Source organism: Ammodytes marinus (genome assembly GCF_949987685.1).
Source record: "Ammodytes marinus genome assembly, chromosome: 9".
NCBI classification, from domain to species: domain Eukaryota; kingdom Metazoa; phylum Chordata; class Actinopteri; order Uranoscopiformes; family Ammodytidae; genus Ammodytes; species Ammodytes marinus.
In genome coordinates this window covers 5,177,000-5,191,763 of record NC_137213.1, presented here as the reverse complement: position 1 = coordinate 5,191,763, position 14,764 = coordinate 5,177,000, and the positions used below count along the sequence as shown (strand labels likewise).

Below are 14,764 nucleotides of genomic sequence, written 5' to 3'. Positions count from 1 at the left end.
GAGTCGTGCGCTAATATGAGAGAAAAAGTTGAAAAACCAGTAAGAAGGTTTGAAACCTCTGTCGCTCCTCAGTTCTCCTCAGGTAGCAGGACTGTCCACCAGGTTCAGGTTTGGACCTCCAGAAGACCTCATGGCTCAGACATCACACTCACACTCTGACCTGGGACAGCTGGCCTCGCAAGGAGGTAACAAACACACGCAAACACACCCCACCTACCTACTAAGGGCCCACCGTTTTAATCAGACGATTATAGCCTTATAGATTATTATCTCAGAATAATTGGCATCGGCTTTAAAAAGAAATAAAAAGTTCCTGTATATGACAAAGTATTTATATATCTATATTCAAGGGTTCCAAAATGTTTTTTCAATATATATGTTTGGGCAAAATGTTTTAATTGAATTAGCCAATTCATCGGTAATCGGATATTTCTTTCTGCATATAATTGACATCGGCCCCAAACAATGACCTGTTGATTCATTTCACTGAGCTACTTGTGCTGTGTGTGCAGGTCTGGGGATGTATGAGTCTCCTCTGTTCCTGGCTGCTCATGATGAAGACGGAGGAGGAAGGAGTGTCCCCACCACACCTTTACAAGTGGCTGCACCAGGTAAGACACACGCACACAATGACGCTTTAGCAGGTATCAGGTTAAACTGTTCCCATGACCTGGTGTGCCTCTGTCAGTCACGGTTTTCACAGAGTCTCTGCCCTCAGACAGCGGAGACAACATGGCGTCCCAGTCGGTTCCCATGGTAACCGCCCCCACCGGGATGGCCTCTGCTGCTGACGACGGGGACGAGGTCTTCATGGAGCACGAAGGAGACGGGTGAGACACTGCTCTGTCACTACATCTGTGCTTCTGATTCAACCAGAGGAGATTCAAATGACTATTCTATTCTACATACTACATCCAACGATAAAAATAATCTAGTTAGGATGCAGTAGGCATACTATTGGGACGTACTTTTACTATTTCATCATAACATTTCACCTTGATCTTGCCTCTTGCTTTTATATCCGTCGCATCCCCGTTTGTTTTCATATGGAGGCTCCATTGATGTGACGTCACTTCAGGATCGCACCGAATTATGGGTCAGAATTGGCCAAATAGGATGCTGATTTCCACACTAAAAATCTTGGCTGGATTTAGTAGACATCCGGGTCTTTTTAACCATCCTAAATCTGGCCACAAGAATCGGGACATACTAAATCTTTTTTCTACCATACTAAATAGTAGAAAGTATGCGATTCGGAACGCAGGGTCAATGTCACATGCTCATACAGTATGTGCAGGGATAAGGTGGTGTGGCTGACTCAGTCTTACTGTGCACTAAATACAAAAAAGATAGAATAAAATACAATTAAGGGTTTAACAGAATAAATACACACACAGGTATGGTGGCGTATTAACAAAGTTACGGGAGCAGCCAGACGGAGACCCGACATATTAGATATTAGAGAATCATTGATTGAGTGATTGGGAGATAACTGACACATCCCTTTTTCCTATGGGTCAGGTGTATTTGTGGTGAAAAGACTTGAGTTGAATGAAACCTTTTTTTAATAGGAGGGAGCGTCATGTTAACCCATTGATGACGGCTGCTGCGCGATGCCACATTGGCTCTCCTGCCTGATGCTGCGTCGCGCAGCATTATTACTTTATCTAATTTTCATGGCATTCCCAGCATAGAATGCACTGTCATTGGTTCAAATACACATGAGGTGGGTTTTGTTGATTTTTTTAAGACCACGTGACCACCCAAAAGTTGTGTGGTTTGCCGAAAATCATGTCAATCAAAAAAATAAAAAATAAAAAAATAAAACAAAATAATAAAAAAAATACGCCAGCTATGTCGGCGACAGAACAGTTAGTGGCGTTTGGTGCGCAGAATCAAGGTCTACTATAGACTACTGACGAAAATCACACAACACATTGCATCTATTTATTAACAATATTTAATAATTTTCTAATTCATCTAATTTTGACGATTTTTAGAAATATTTGTTGGTTTGTAAGCGCTAAGGGAGCATGTTTAAATAAAACCTGTGAACCTTAACTTTTAAATGTATTTTATTTCATGTTTCTATGTGCTACACAGGCTTAGATATTAAGGTTTTGGTAGACTTGACAATTCGTACTATTTTTTCAGAAAACCCTCAGGCATTAAGGACATGCATCCTAGATTGCCATAGTCATCAATGGGTTAAGCGTGTTTTGTGTTTTCAGTCCTGGTATTGAGTCGTCTTTGGAGAGCCAGACAGACATGGAGTCAACAGGACAGCAGAGTGATGATGCATCGCTGCCATCCACCAGCCAAGACCCTGGTAATTTCTGCTGTTTCACTGTCCATCATTTAAACACTACTAGTTTGACTTTCATAATGTATCCCACCCAATGTCCCCTCCTGCATTTAAACAGTGACTGTCCCTGCATTCCAATACCCATACTTCCCTACTATTAAGTATGCCAGAAAAAGATTTAGGATGTCCCAATACGTACACGTCAATTGCAGTATGCCAAAAATACCTAGATGCCCCACTAACTCCAATAGCATTTTGCAGTATTCGTCTTTATTCTTGACATTTCTCGACATAATGAAAAAAAAAATCTTCCTTATCTGATTTTCTTTTCTATCCTGTGGCCGTAATACTCTTCTGTACTTAAAAATGTAGTATAGTAAAAAGAAAAAGTATGTAATTTGGAACGCAGGGTATAAGTCACAGGGGCTGTATTCCTCTACACATTCTAACATGTTAGTTTTCACCTCAACACAGTCTTCAGTTCTTTACGTTTTCATGAATTAGAGGTTTGGAATGAAATTATTGATGAAAGTACAGGTTAATAATTATTAATAATCATTTCACCTATTTAGTGACGGGATTTTTTAAATAATTGTTTAGAGTTTTTCTGTTTTGCTTTGTTTTTTAAACCAACAGTCCAAAACATAAAGATAGCCATTCAATCATAGTAAAATGCAAAGAAAAGCAGCAAATTCTCACATTCAAAAGATTAACGTATAGTCAAATGTGTTGCTTACTTCATTTAGTCCAAAAAATATAAGTTAATAAAAAAGCCACTCATTTGAGTAACAGTATAATAATAGCAATAGCCATGTAAATAAGATATGTATTCCATCCATAAATAGGATGTTTATCTGGAAAAAGTGGAATTTTGTTGCAAGTGGAGGAGGGCCTTTTAAGTTCTTCTAGCAGAAATCTTTTGATGTCACAAGACGTTTGCCCGCCTTTCTGATATCCTCAATCATCCTATTTGTGTTTAGTATCTCTTTGTCCTAGTTGATATGACACATGTACAGTTATTCCTGAGCTTGTGTTCCTTCATGTAAACTCTACTGACCCCCTCTCCTCCTGTCTGTGGCTCTGGTTAACAGACAGCAGTAGTGTTCCTCAGCGCCGCACAGTGCCCAGTCAGCCAGTGATCAGCAGAGGAACCAGAGGAGGCAGGGGAGAGGTCCGCACCTTCTTCAGCCGCAGAGGTAACACACACATACGCACACACCCCTCCCTGTCCCAATTTGCTTATTTCACAGGGTGTCCGCGGAAGTCTTAAAAAGTCTTAAATTCATGTATCTAAAATTAAGGCCTTAAAAAGTCTTAAATTCATTAAAAATGTGATATGCTGGTCTTAAATCCATTACTCAAAGGTCTTAAATTTGTCGGGGCAGGAATATTCAATGTTATATATATTTTTTCTTCCGCGACTATCCGAGAAGGAGATGTAGAGAGGCTACTTTCTAACTAACTGCTCATATAAAAGTCCAATACTACGCTAGAGGCAGTACGGCCGTGTGTGGCTGTGATCCGCATATAAACGTAGCATAGAAGAAGAATGTGTCTCCCCTGCCTCCGAATTTGAAGTCGGTCGCGTGAAAGCAAGAAAGGGGAGAACGACCCAGCGAAATACATGCCCTGCTATTATAAATTCAGTGAGAGGTGGAGGGTGGACGACAATTATCATGGCTGGCTTTATTCACCCCGCGACCACACACTGCCGCTGCTTATAGGTGTGCAACCACCCGCCCGCTGGCGATGTAGGTAGGCTACTGACCCAAACGCAAATCACACAGAAACAAACTGATTTATTGTGTTTAGTAAAACATTTTATGTATCTATATTTATTAATTAATAGCTGCTCATCAGACGGTCATTCGGGTCGCGCTGCCGTGAGCTCGCAGAGTGAGACGCGAGTCTCTGCTTCTCTCTCTGTCTGTCGCTTTCTTTCTCTCCACTCTGCCCTCGCTCGTCTCTCTGACGGCTAGTTAAGAACTATTGCCTATCGTCCCGTCAATCGCAGACAGTGGCCTACATTTCCATCACCATTCGGTACAACCCTAATACCCGCAGTTTATTAACCTGGCTGCCTGCAACAATATGAAGAAAATAAAACATTTCGCAAATTGCAAACCTGTATACAGTATGCTATGCCTACTTTACAGTACCTAGCCTATTTCCCGATTTTGAAAGTGCAAAAACATTCACCTGTTGAACCAATTTTTAAATAGTTTCTGCCATAAATTCTGAAAAATAAAGTTAATGGACTAAGTTTGTTGTTTATTGAATAAATAGGCTAATTAAAATTTGAAGGACATTATTCCCCATAAATTACCAGATTGTTGTATTTCATTCTAATACTGCATGCTGCAGCTAACACATTTTCTTTATTGATTAAACTGTTCTTGTGACTCGATAATCAGAAAATGTAGGCTAAATCAATTGATACAGCTCTGTAATAAGTTGAAAAGCTGGTAATGATGGGTTTTCACGTTGCCTTTACAGTGATCTTATATTTATTTGATGGTAAATGCGGGGGGACATTGTCTTCATTCAGACTGCTGAATTTTTTTATTTTCTGTAATTAGACAGCAGTTGTTAGCTAAAGTGCATTGAATATTTGATATTCAAACTTAATAAAACTCTTTACAGAGCATATACTGAAGTGTAGTTTGTAGATTTGCCAAGGTATTGGTGTTCATTAGAGGTCTTAAAATGTGCAGATACCCTGAGAGAGGCTACTTTCTTCCTAGCTTCTGATATAAATGAGTATCACTTTATGTTCAATAAACAGACAAAAAGTAAACTTGAATGAGTCTCATTGAGTGACACACAAGCTATGCTTGGTTTGTAATACAGCTGGACCCCCCAAATATCGCCTATATGTATTGTGTTTTAGGTCTTAAATTTCATTCAAGGTGGTATTAAAAAGGTCTTAAAAAGTCTTAAATTTGACATGCTGAAACCTGCAGATACCCTGTTTCAATATTTGTATTAATCATGGAACCAAGCTGGGCCGTTACCTGAATACTCGTGACTTTTAAACATTCAATTTCGTGCAAAGAAAACTATGGAAGAACTGAGAAAACTGCAAAGGTAAAAGCCTGTGTACCGTACTTTCCGTACTATATGCCGCACTGGACAATAAGCCGCAGGTGTTATAATGTTTAATTACCATATGTAAGAGTTCGTGCACAGAGGGGATTGTCGGGAAAGAGATGGCTGCTTGAGGAAGCTCCCACATTTCAACAAACAAGTTGCATATTTGCATAACGTATGTAAGTGTTACCATTTTGTGCAATAGTAGCTATTAGGGATGGGCACGAGTGTTTTCGCTACTCGTGTGATCGCTTGCATTCCTCGAGGATCAATCGATTCCTCGTTAAACTTTTTTCTATTTTTAGGACGCAACGCATCTGTCTACAGAACAACGGTTGACCGCAATAAAGCGCTCAATGCTTATGTCAAACACTCACAGTTGCCATATGATATTAAGGATTTATTTTCCACAAGTTTAAAACACATTTTCCTAACTGAAAGTAATTAAATAAGCGGCCACAATTTAAACCGATCGAGTAGGTCTGCGGTGGAGAGAGAAAAAAGAGAGAGAAAAAAAGCATGGGCTGTAGTTGGCTAACATTCAAAATAGACATTTAAAATAAGAAGGGCAGCAAATACAATAAAATGATTGTCCTACAATTTAAACACATAGATAGGCTAAATAACTCACCAAAGCAGTAGAAGTAGTAGGCTAGTATATCCAACCGCGTAATGATCACTCCTGTCCGTGACTAATTTCCGCGACTAATTCCTCGTTAACGGAACGTTACACCGTCGGCTTTTGAATCTCAATCCTATATTCCATAATAAAGGCTTCTTAAATGTCGTTTGCTCGAATGTGCCCGAAGTCAGCCTGGCTTCTTTACGTGATTTTCCAAGTTTTCCAGCACCGCATTCAGCTCCGCGGTGCTGTGGAGACCACACACTGGCTGCGCTGCACGGAGGTGGCAGTTATTTGCGGTTTCTGTTTGACACAACGCTTAGTTTATTTAACTTGGATCAAAATATTTAATTTTGTTAAACTTTATATCCGTTTTGTGCCGTTTTGTACACGCATATAACATTTTAAAATAGGGGCGGCCCGCCGGCCGGCCTAAAGGCTACAAACACTAAAAAAAACAAAAAACTATTTTCCTCATCCACCAATCGAGATCATTTGAAACGAGGAGTACTCGATTACTAACGCCCATCCCCAGTAGCTACTGAATATATACTGTGCTGTGTAATAACAGGGTCGAAAAACGGGGAAAAAGTCGCGGCTTGTAGGCCGAAAAGTACGGTAGATACTTTTTTTTCTGGGGGTGAAGGAACTACTCTTCCCACAATCCATTGCGATTCCCTAGATTTTTCCAACAAACGATACTTAAGCGTGCTCCTTTCAAAACGTGCACTTGAGTTGATACCATACAAACTTCATATTCAGGAGCCTATCCACACTGGTAGCTCGTGGTAGGTCTACCTTGGATGGTTAGGACATTATGGCTAATAATCAAATCCGTAATGGAGAAAATTAATTAGTTTTTTTTTCCTTCCAGAACCACACTGTCAAGCTGTATTGTGCATTTGAAAATAAAATAACTCCAGTCAGTCACAGGGTAATGATGAATATGTTTATTGAGGATAGATAAGCAGAGAGCAGCAGACACAGAAAGCATGGGGGACATAACATGAACATTGACGATCTTTCTGTTTTTCAGGAACTTTCTCACGAGGAGGAAGGGGAGGAGCCATGGGCCGAGGGGGCGTCGCCAAATGATGATCTCACCAGCAACAACTCGGTTATCTCATCCAATAAGGAAATATAAAGGCTTAGTTCCCCATTGCTTTTTTTTTATTTTTAACATTCAGTGTATCAATCAATCTTCTGACCAATCCAAATCACTAATCGCACCATTACAGCAGCAACATAATGGCTTTCTATGTGTGCGACATATAAGGTCACATTGTTTGTGAAATCTGAGTTTTTAAGTTGCTTTTTGTCATTTGCATTTGACATGTATTAATGAGAGCGGTCCTGGTTTTGTAATGTCGTTAGCATCTTCATGTTGCTCTGTCTTTGGGCTGTTTATAGATTTGTTTTAATAATAAAGTCAAATAATGAGTAGCAGCGACTTCATGTGTTATTTTTATAATCAAGGTGGAATCCACTACCGAAGGAGTGATAAATAACCAGGGCTAACGGTCTGAAGACGGGCTGTGGGAAATAACTTTTTGCTATTTCCCGACTCTCACACATGTACTTATAGACTACATTTATTTTTAAAAACATTTGACATCACAAATAATCGTTAAATTTTTTTTTAAATAAATTCCTCAAAATGAATAAATTCAACCCACTCACTATGCAACAGTGGGCAATTAAACTTTCCAAAAAGGGTGGGAATTAGAAATCGTGGCATAAATGTATTAGAAAATAAAACTTAAAAGTAGTTAAATGGCATGCATCATGTTCAGTACATATATTTACTGAGTAGACAGGCAGATAATACCAAAGCTAGGCCTTTGTCTCCTTTGCTGGACATCCTTTTAGGGACAGCGCAGCCAGACCAAGATGGAGTTGGCTGGGAGGGGAGGGGCAGAGTTGGTTGGCATGGCGTCGGGTATGGGGAGAGGGGAGAAGGCTGCAGACGGGTCAGATTTGAGCAGCTCTGGAAGGTCACCTGATATCTGGACGTTGAAGAAGAGGGCTGTGGAGAAGACATAGAAATGTATTGGAACAAAAAAATTTAAGTATTAAACGGCTGCATTTTGTTCAGTACATATATTCACTGAGTAGACAGGCCGACTATGATTTCCTGAACCAGACATAAGATACAAGTCAGAAATCAATCTAGTGGAATGATGAAGGGTGTTCATACGTCCAGCGAAGAGGAGGTGCTGGTATCTGTCTCTGCTCTGAGGGCTGGGCATGGACAGAGCAGAGGTGATGGGGCCGGGGAATCCCTTCACAGAGATCTTGAGGTTGATCTCTCCACTCAGAGGGACTTCTGGAACACCTGAGAAATCCATACACAGCATTGTTGAAGTACATCTCCAACATGCACTGATGCCCATGGGCTTTTAAAAGGGTAGAGGTCTGGGAGAAATGCTGTTTAGACATTCCCTGCGTTCCAATTCCCATACTTCCCTACTTTTTAGTATGCCAAATTTAGTATGTCCCAATACATGCACGTCAATTGTAATATACTGAAAATACATAAATGCCCCACTAACTTCAATAGCATTTTGGAGTATTCGTCTTAATTCTTGACATTTCTCAACATAATGAAAAAAAAAATTCCTTATCTGATTTTTTTTTTCTCTCCTGTGGCCCTAAAACTCTTCTTTACTTTAGTATGTAGTGTAGTAAAAAGAAAGAGTATGTGATTTGGAACGCAGGGTGTACTTACCAGCCCGGGGAGTTATACGACTTGGCTTCTTGCTGCAGGAGGGAGTGTTGCTTGGTGGGAAGGTGAACCTCTGCATGGTGTCTCCTAGAAGACGGATAGGGAGAGATACCTTTGGTCCAGAAACTCAAAGAGCATATAAACCACACTGTACAGCCATCTCTATCTGAATGCATCTTTTTATTATTAGTATATCTGCAGGGAGACGACAGAGTATTTTGATTTATGTCCGACCAGTTATACTATAAACTGACCAGACCGTTTATCGCGCGAGGGGTCATACGGTAACTTCAGTAGTGTCAAATCTTTTAATATCCCCCACTAACACTGGGGTTGACATTTTTCATTTCCAAGTATTTGAATGATTGCCTAATAAAGGGTTAGTACAAACAACCACATCGTTTGGAGCTTTGATCTATTTCTGTCCATGGGGATGGATAGCATATGTGATAAGATCATCTCAAACCAGAAAGCTAATGAATTCATTATTTGTCTCACAAAAACAAACTTGTTGGCCAGTTAGCAGTTACCTATTGAGGGCCTTGCTCAAGGACACTTGATCTGCCTTACACATTAATGTAATAACCTGACTTATGCCTTGTGCCTGTCCCTCCCAGCCCATATTGTCCCTCTGTGTATCAGTTGGTGTATATTTGCCTCACCACCGTTCTTAAAGAAGTAGACTGTCTCTGGCCTGCTCCTAGAGGCTGGTACAGGCAGAGCAGCCCTGATGCTTCCTGTCAGACCAGGGAACTCAGAGGACAGGGGTTTGGGGAAGCCTGGCTCCATCTGCATGTTCTCATCCAGACGCCAGTACTGATCCCCCTGGAGACATAGAGGTTCAAATGCTTACAGCACACAACGGAGGACATTGTTCTCTTTGTAACACACCTCGGCATGACAACATAGTATTCAGAATACTGACATCTAGAGAGATGTGTTCTAATGAAAACTCTATAGCAACCATATGGAGTTCAAAACTTTTCAAAACCTTTTAAAATCGCCTGTCCAAAAATTCAATTTCAAAATGATAAATGATGAACCTGACTTTTTCCCAAAACAATTCTAGAATTTGATTATAGTAATATATTCACCTTGATGATGTAGGTGTTTCCGAGGCAGTTGCAGCGTGTGAAGACAGTGTCGATGGGAGAGGGGACGCCCAGAGTGTCTGTGATATTCTGTGGCTGACCAACGGAGCGACTGGCAGGGTCCACGGACCAGAACAGCCCACCTGACACACACATATACACACAGGACACTCAGATAACCACACTACACTAACTAACACACACATATCCTACAAGAGCAACATAAAAAAGCTACATGGACTTATTCTTGTGTTTTTCTTCCCAGTATAAATATAACTAACACAATATAAAATGTATCCATGAGGGCAACAGAATGCAACTGACCTTTAAATATCAGCATGGTCCCATTGTTGAGAGCTGTCAGTCCATTGATAGGAGAATCACTGCATAGGTCGACATCAGCAAGACGTCCTATACACACACACACACACACACACACACACACACACACACACACACACACACACACACACATTATGTTACATTCGAAAAATCCCTGGTGTTCAAAAATTATGCTATTTTATTGTTGGGGTAGTCGTGGATGAAAACAACTTTGTTTTTGCACCCATATCATGCTGACTACAGTTACCCCATCCTTGCTTTGGTGCCACATTTTTGAGATAGTGGTTTTCTGTGAGTAGATTTGTAAAATGTTTTTAATTTAAACATTTTCAATTAGCAAAAAACTATTTTTTAAATTTTAATACAGTGAGACATTTAATGTCATTACATTTCTCACAGGACCTCTTGTCCTACCTCTCCCATGTCCCTCAGACCCTGCCTCCCCCAAAGACAGACCCAAAGCCTGGGCTACATCCTGTAGGGTGCTGGGTCCAGCGCCAGCTGTACCACTGAGACCTGGGAACAAAACACCATTGTGTGGTCAAATGTCCTGCATTTAAACTTCAGTTTGGTTGTTTTACTTACTGTATGTAGGATACAGTGAGTTCTAACCAAGGTTACAAAAATACTTTCAAAGAAGAATAAAGTGGGACTGTGTGTTGAATAGAACATAAGCTACAATTATTCAAAGTTCAACCCCAATCAAATGAAACAAGTGTTGTATTCAAAATTAAATAACCTTGAATTGGCCCGGATGGAGCCAACCCCCCGGGCGACAGCACCAGGTGGATATTGACTTTACCACCAGCAGCTCCAGGAGCAGAGTGACCGTCAGAGTTACCCAGAGACGGAGCACTGTAACTGGGCAGAGATGAGCCAGGCACCGGTGAGTCTGGAGCTCCACCATGACTATAAGGACTGGACATTGGCAGTCGACCCTCGGGGAAGTTACTCCCATCTACGGGAGACAACATAACGTAATGTTTTTTATGTAATAAGAAAAAACTGTAACACTTTACAATAAGGGTACATTAATTAACTGTTAGTTGATGCTTAGTAAATGATATTAACAGTTACTTAAAATCTAGTAAATGCTTATAAATAATGAATTAACTGTTAATGCTTATTTGTTAACACTTAGTCAATGCTTATTAAGCATAACCTATGCTGAAGTTAACTAGTGCTTAGTTAAGCATCACATGCTTATTTAGCATCAACTAAGTAGTTGTAAATGGTTAGTTAATGTTTAGTAAATGCTCATTAAGGGTTAACTAAGCATTAACTAAAAGTAATTTCATGTATCCTTATTTTAAAGTGTTAGCAAAAAAACTATACTATCTTTTCAGTAAAGAATGAAATGGCAGAGGAGGAAGGAAAGCAAACCATGTCGTCGTGGGTTGGCTGGGAGGGCGGGGAGGGCGGGGCCATAGGAGCCAGCAGACAGAGGATTGATGGGGCCGAATGCACCTGGACACTGAGCCCCTGGGTAGTCGGGGCAGAGACCCCTCGCTGCATGAAAACAAATTATTTTTAAATTACCATATTATGAACCCTTGAAGACTGACAGTTGTTATTAGACTTCCTTTTCCGTGCTCAGAAAAGTTAAGGTGTTATTTTGAAGCAGTGCATATTTGCCCCTGGAAATGTATCATTGAGTAATAGAATAACCAGCCTCTCACACAAAGAACGGAATAATCAGCAACAACAGTCTCTTTTCGTGTGAGAACATAAAATCTGATTAGCTATTTCTTCATTAACATGGCCGGGTTGACCTGTTGGAGGGCCAAGGGTCTAAGATTTGTGTTTGGTTCCCCTTTTGACCACCCCTACCTTCCAATGCTACATTTTGGGCAATGCAGCCCACAAATAAGCTTATATTGTACTATAGTGGTACGATATCCCCAACACAAATGTAATTAAATATGCAGCATGTTAAAAAATAAATGTTCCCCTCATAGGATAGAGGTAATGGCGTTGAGTGAGTTTTGATGGATTTCTCATTTTAAAATCAACAAAGAATTCAAGATTAGAACAACATCTACCTGTGTACCATTCCTCGCTATCACTGTTGGACCTTTTCTTATTCTTCTCTGATTTGCGTTTTCCTGAGGATGAGGAGAAAATATGTGTGTACAAATTAAGCATTTAATATATGTATTATTATTTTTTTGCACATATCTGCATTGAGCGGCTCCCCTCGGTTTTCTATTTTCTATAATTATAATTAAGTCTTCCTCTGACAAACTTATCTAGGTTTACCATTTCCACGAGCATTCCTCGGAGGCTGGAAAGTTCTGGAGTGTGGAACAGACACAGAGACGTCTGTGAACAGAGAGACATGGTGGAACAAAGCACTCTTGGATTATTTTGTCCGTCCTATACCCAACACTGCTTATAGTTTAATTAGATTTATTTGAACTCCACTGCAATCATCTTATATATATATATGTGAGGCAGTGTGTACTACACTATATGCTTACCACACTGAAGCTGGTAGTCATGGCAGCAGGTGTTGTAGAGGTTGCACTGTGGGTCGCACTCACACAGCCGACCGCGCCTGAACGTCTCACCACAGCGACCCTGACAGGACTGAACTGAGACCAGCCGGACAAACAGACATTATACACACAGCAAAGCATAATTGTGCTGCCTGCAACTGATCAAAAATGGGTGGGAATTGAAATTAAAGCAGCATCAGTCATATTTTGTCCATGGGGGGGTGGGGGGGAGGCAGAATAATTTCAAAACATTAAGAAAGACACATATTGTCCTGGCATGGAATTAACAAATTTAATCGCTATAACGTTTAAGCAGATAATTGCCTTTTACACATCCAGCGGACATGAACCAACATACACATTGATTCTGAGTCTGGCTCTTTAGCTACAAAAAACCTCCACAATGTTTACTACCGAACAGTTTGCTTTGTTTGTTTTTATGTTTTCAGAGCTTTTTAATCAAGAGCAGCTGACTGCTGCCAGGAGCTAAGAAAGGCTCAAAAGTTCCATTGCAACCAAAACAAAATGCTAAAAAGAGACTTAAATGTTGAATAGATGCTAAAACAGCCAGTTCATTGTAAGGATATACAGTAAGCTTAGAAAAGCAAACAATGAGGTAAAAGAATCTGGAAAGTTCCATCAGTATGAGTGATTTCACGTTCAAGCCCCCTAATTCAATTAAAACAAAACAGACAAATTGAGACCAAGCTCTTTTTACATAATTTAATCAAATTAAAATGTTCTCTATCCTGTTGTATGTGTCTTGTATAATGCATGTCTCTTACCATTGGTGCAAACAGCCAGGTAGTCTTGGCAGCACTCGTTATGTTGCAGGCAGCTCTGGTCACAGGTACACTGTTGTCCTCGGGTGAAGCTCTCCCCACAGCGACTCACACAGCTGCCTGAAGAGAGAGAGAGAGAGAGAAGCCGGTGGAACATCAGTCATCCTTTCATCTTAACTTTCAAGGCATTGTAAGTGTATATTTTAAAATGGAATCATGGATGCAATATAAAACATGATATGTTACCATAGCCCTATTGTGAGACATTTTAAGGCAAACTAGAGACCGTATTTGAAATTAAAGCATATAAAGAGACATTATATGCGGTACTAGACAAGCTATGGTATAGGTACATAATAAGGCCGCAGATAAATCTTTAAAGGGTCAATTAAATGTCGGTAACACAGACATATCCAGAGGGCTCAGTGCATGCGGGAGAACGGAATGAGTAGAGCCAGTGGGTAGGATTACACCCACTTTTTAATTTTAATTTTAAAGTGATCATGTGACCACGTATTAAGAAGCTGTAGTTCACATTACACAACCATCTTGGACACATTGAGAGAAAACCAGACCCCCCTAAAAATATTTTTTGTCACGCAAAGTTACTCAAGTTCATCATCTTCTATTTTAATTAAAAAAGATAAATTAAGGACCGTATTATTATGTTATTATTACATTGGTGGGATTACTGTTCTCAATCCATAATCATTATATAACCCGTTTGAATTAGTGTGGGCTACGCAACAACCTGATCTATACATACTGCAGTAACTTGAAACAAACACAATTTAAATGTTCCTTTAGAATCATCAAATGCAAAAAAACTGTCTCATATAACCCCGGTCTCCCCTACCTGGTCCAGCAGCAGCAGCAGTGCAGGTCACAGCAGCAAGGCCCAGCATCAGAAACCACGGGGACATTTTTTTCATCATGATCTTCATCCAAGACTGAAGAGGATCTAAGAAGAACTCAAAAACTGCCACAATAACAGAAAGGTTTGTGAGAGAATCAGTAGCTAAACTCTCAGTGTGTCACCTCTCCTCATCTGTTGGTTCTTATATACAGTGTAAGACAAAGGGCACAGAGACAGGACACTTTGAATTAGCACCACACTACACATGCTTCACCCACAGACCAATTATCAACTGCCAAGACATACTTAAAACTCCTACACTTGCGGTAGATGAATGCCCACACATAGTACCTTTTATGAGCAGGGATGGAAAGTAACTAATTAAAGAATGACTCCACTAGCGTTCGTAGAAAGTATATAGTTTATTTAACAGAGCCTGTTATAATATTTTAC

At 40.2% G+C, this 14,764-nt stretch overlaps 2 protein-coding genes across 3 annotated transcripts in view; one reads left to right on the top strand and one right to left on the bottom strand.

Moving 5' to 3' along the window:
- Positions 1-7,112, top strand: part of LOC307256068 (nucleoprotein TPR-like) — a gene marked incomplete at its 3' end in the record, with an annotated part of 43,767 nt that extends 36,655 nt beyond the window's left edge. The window contains exons 50-55 of the mRNA XM_080034934.1: positions 73-185; positions 513-611; positions 689-830; positions 2,232-2,329; positions 3,397-3,501; positions 7,054-7,112. Of these exons, the coding sequence (XP_079891060.1) occupies positions 73-185; positions 513-611; positions 689-830; positions 2,232-2,329; positions 3,397-3,501; positions 7,054-7,112 (616 nt within the window). The remainder of the gene's footprint in view (positions 1-72; positions 186-512; positions 612-688; positions 831-2,231; positions 2,330-3,396; positions 3,502-7,053) is intronic.
- Positions 6,953-14,498, bottom strand: prg4a (proteoglycan 4a). Of its 2 annotated transcripts, none has more exons than XM_080034496.1 (14): positions 14,312-14,498; positions 13,459-13,575; positions 12,656-12,769; positions 12,435-12,497; positions 12,218-12,280; positions 11,559-11,684; positions 10,915-11,133; positions 10,578-10,691; positions 10,158-10,244; positions 9,837-9,976; positions 9,405-9,567; positions 8,746-8,829; positions 8,215-8,352; positions 6,953-8,043 (listed from the first exon to the last, which is right to left on the bottom strand). In XM_080034496.1, the coding sequence occupies exons 1-14, from the start codon at positions 14,397-14,399 to the stop codon at positions 7,883-7,885; spliced, it is 1,677 nt and encodes a 558-aa protein (XP_079890622.1). In that variant the 5' UTR covers positions 14,400-14,498; the 3' UTR covers positions 6,953-7,882. The 2 variants fall into 2 exon arrangements, with proteins under 2 accessions (XP_079890622.1, XP_079890623.1); XM_080034497.1 differs by having other exon boundaries at positions 10,590-10,691.
- Between the last annotated feature and the right edge of the window lie 266 nt (positions 14,499-14,764).

What these genes read in the sequence shown, in the direction of transcription:
- prg4a (XM_080034496.1), bottom strand. Translation starts at nt 14,399, where the DNA reads ATGAAGATCATGATGAAAAAAATGTCCCCGTGGTTTCTGATGCTGGGC. An exon ending in TGACTACCAGCTTCAGTGTG is followed by an intron (nt 12,498 to 12,655) that starts GTAAGCATATAG and finishes CTCTGTTCACAG; the next exon opens with ACGTCTCTGTGTCTGTTCCA. An exon ending in TCGTATAACTCCCCGGGCTG is followed by an intron (nt 8,353 to 8,745) that starts GTAAGTACACCC and finishes TGGATTTCTCAG; the next exon opens with GTGTTCCAGAAGTCCCTCTG.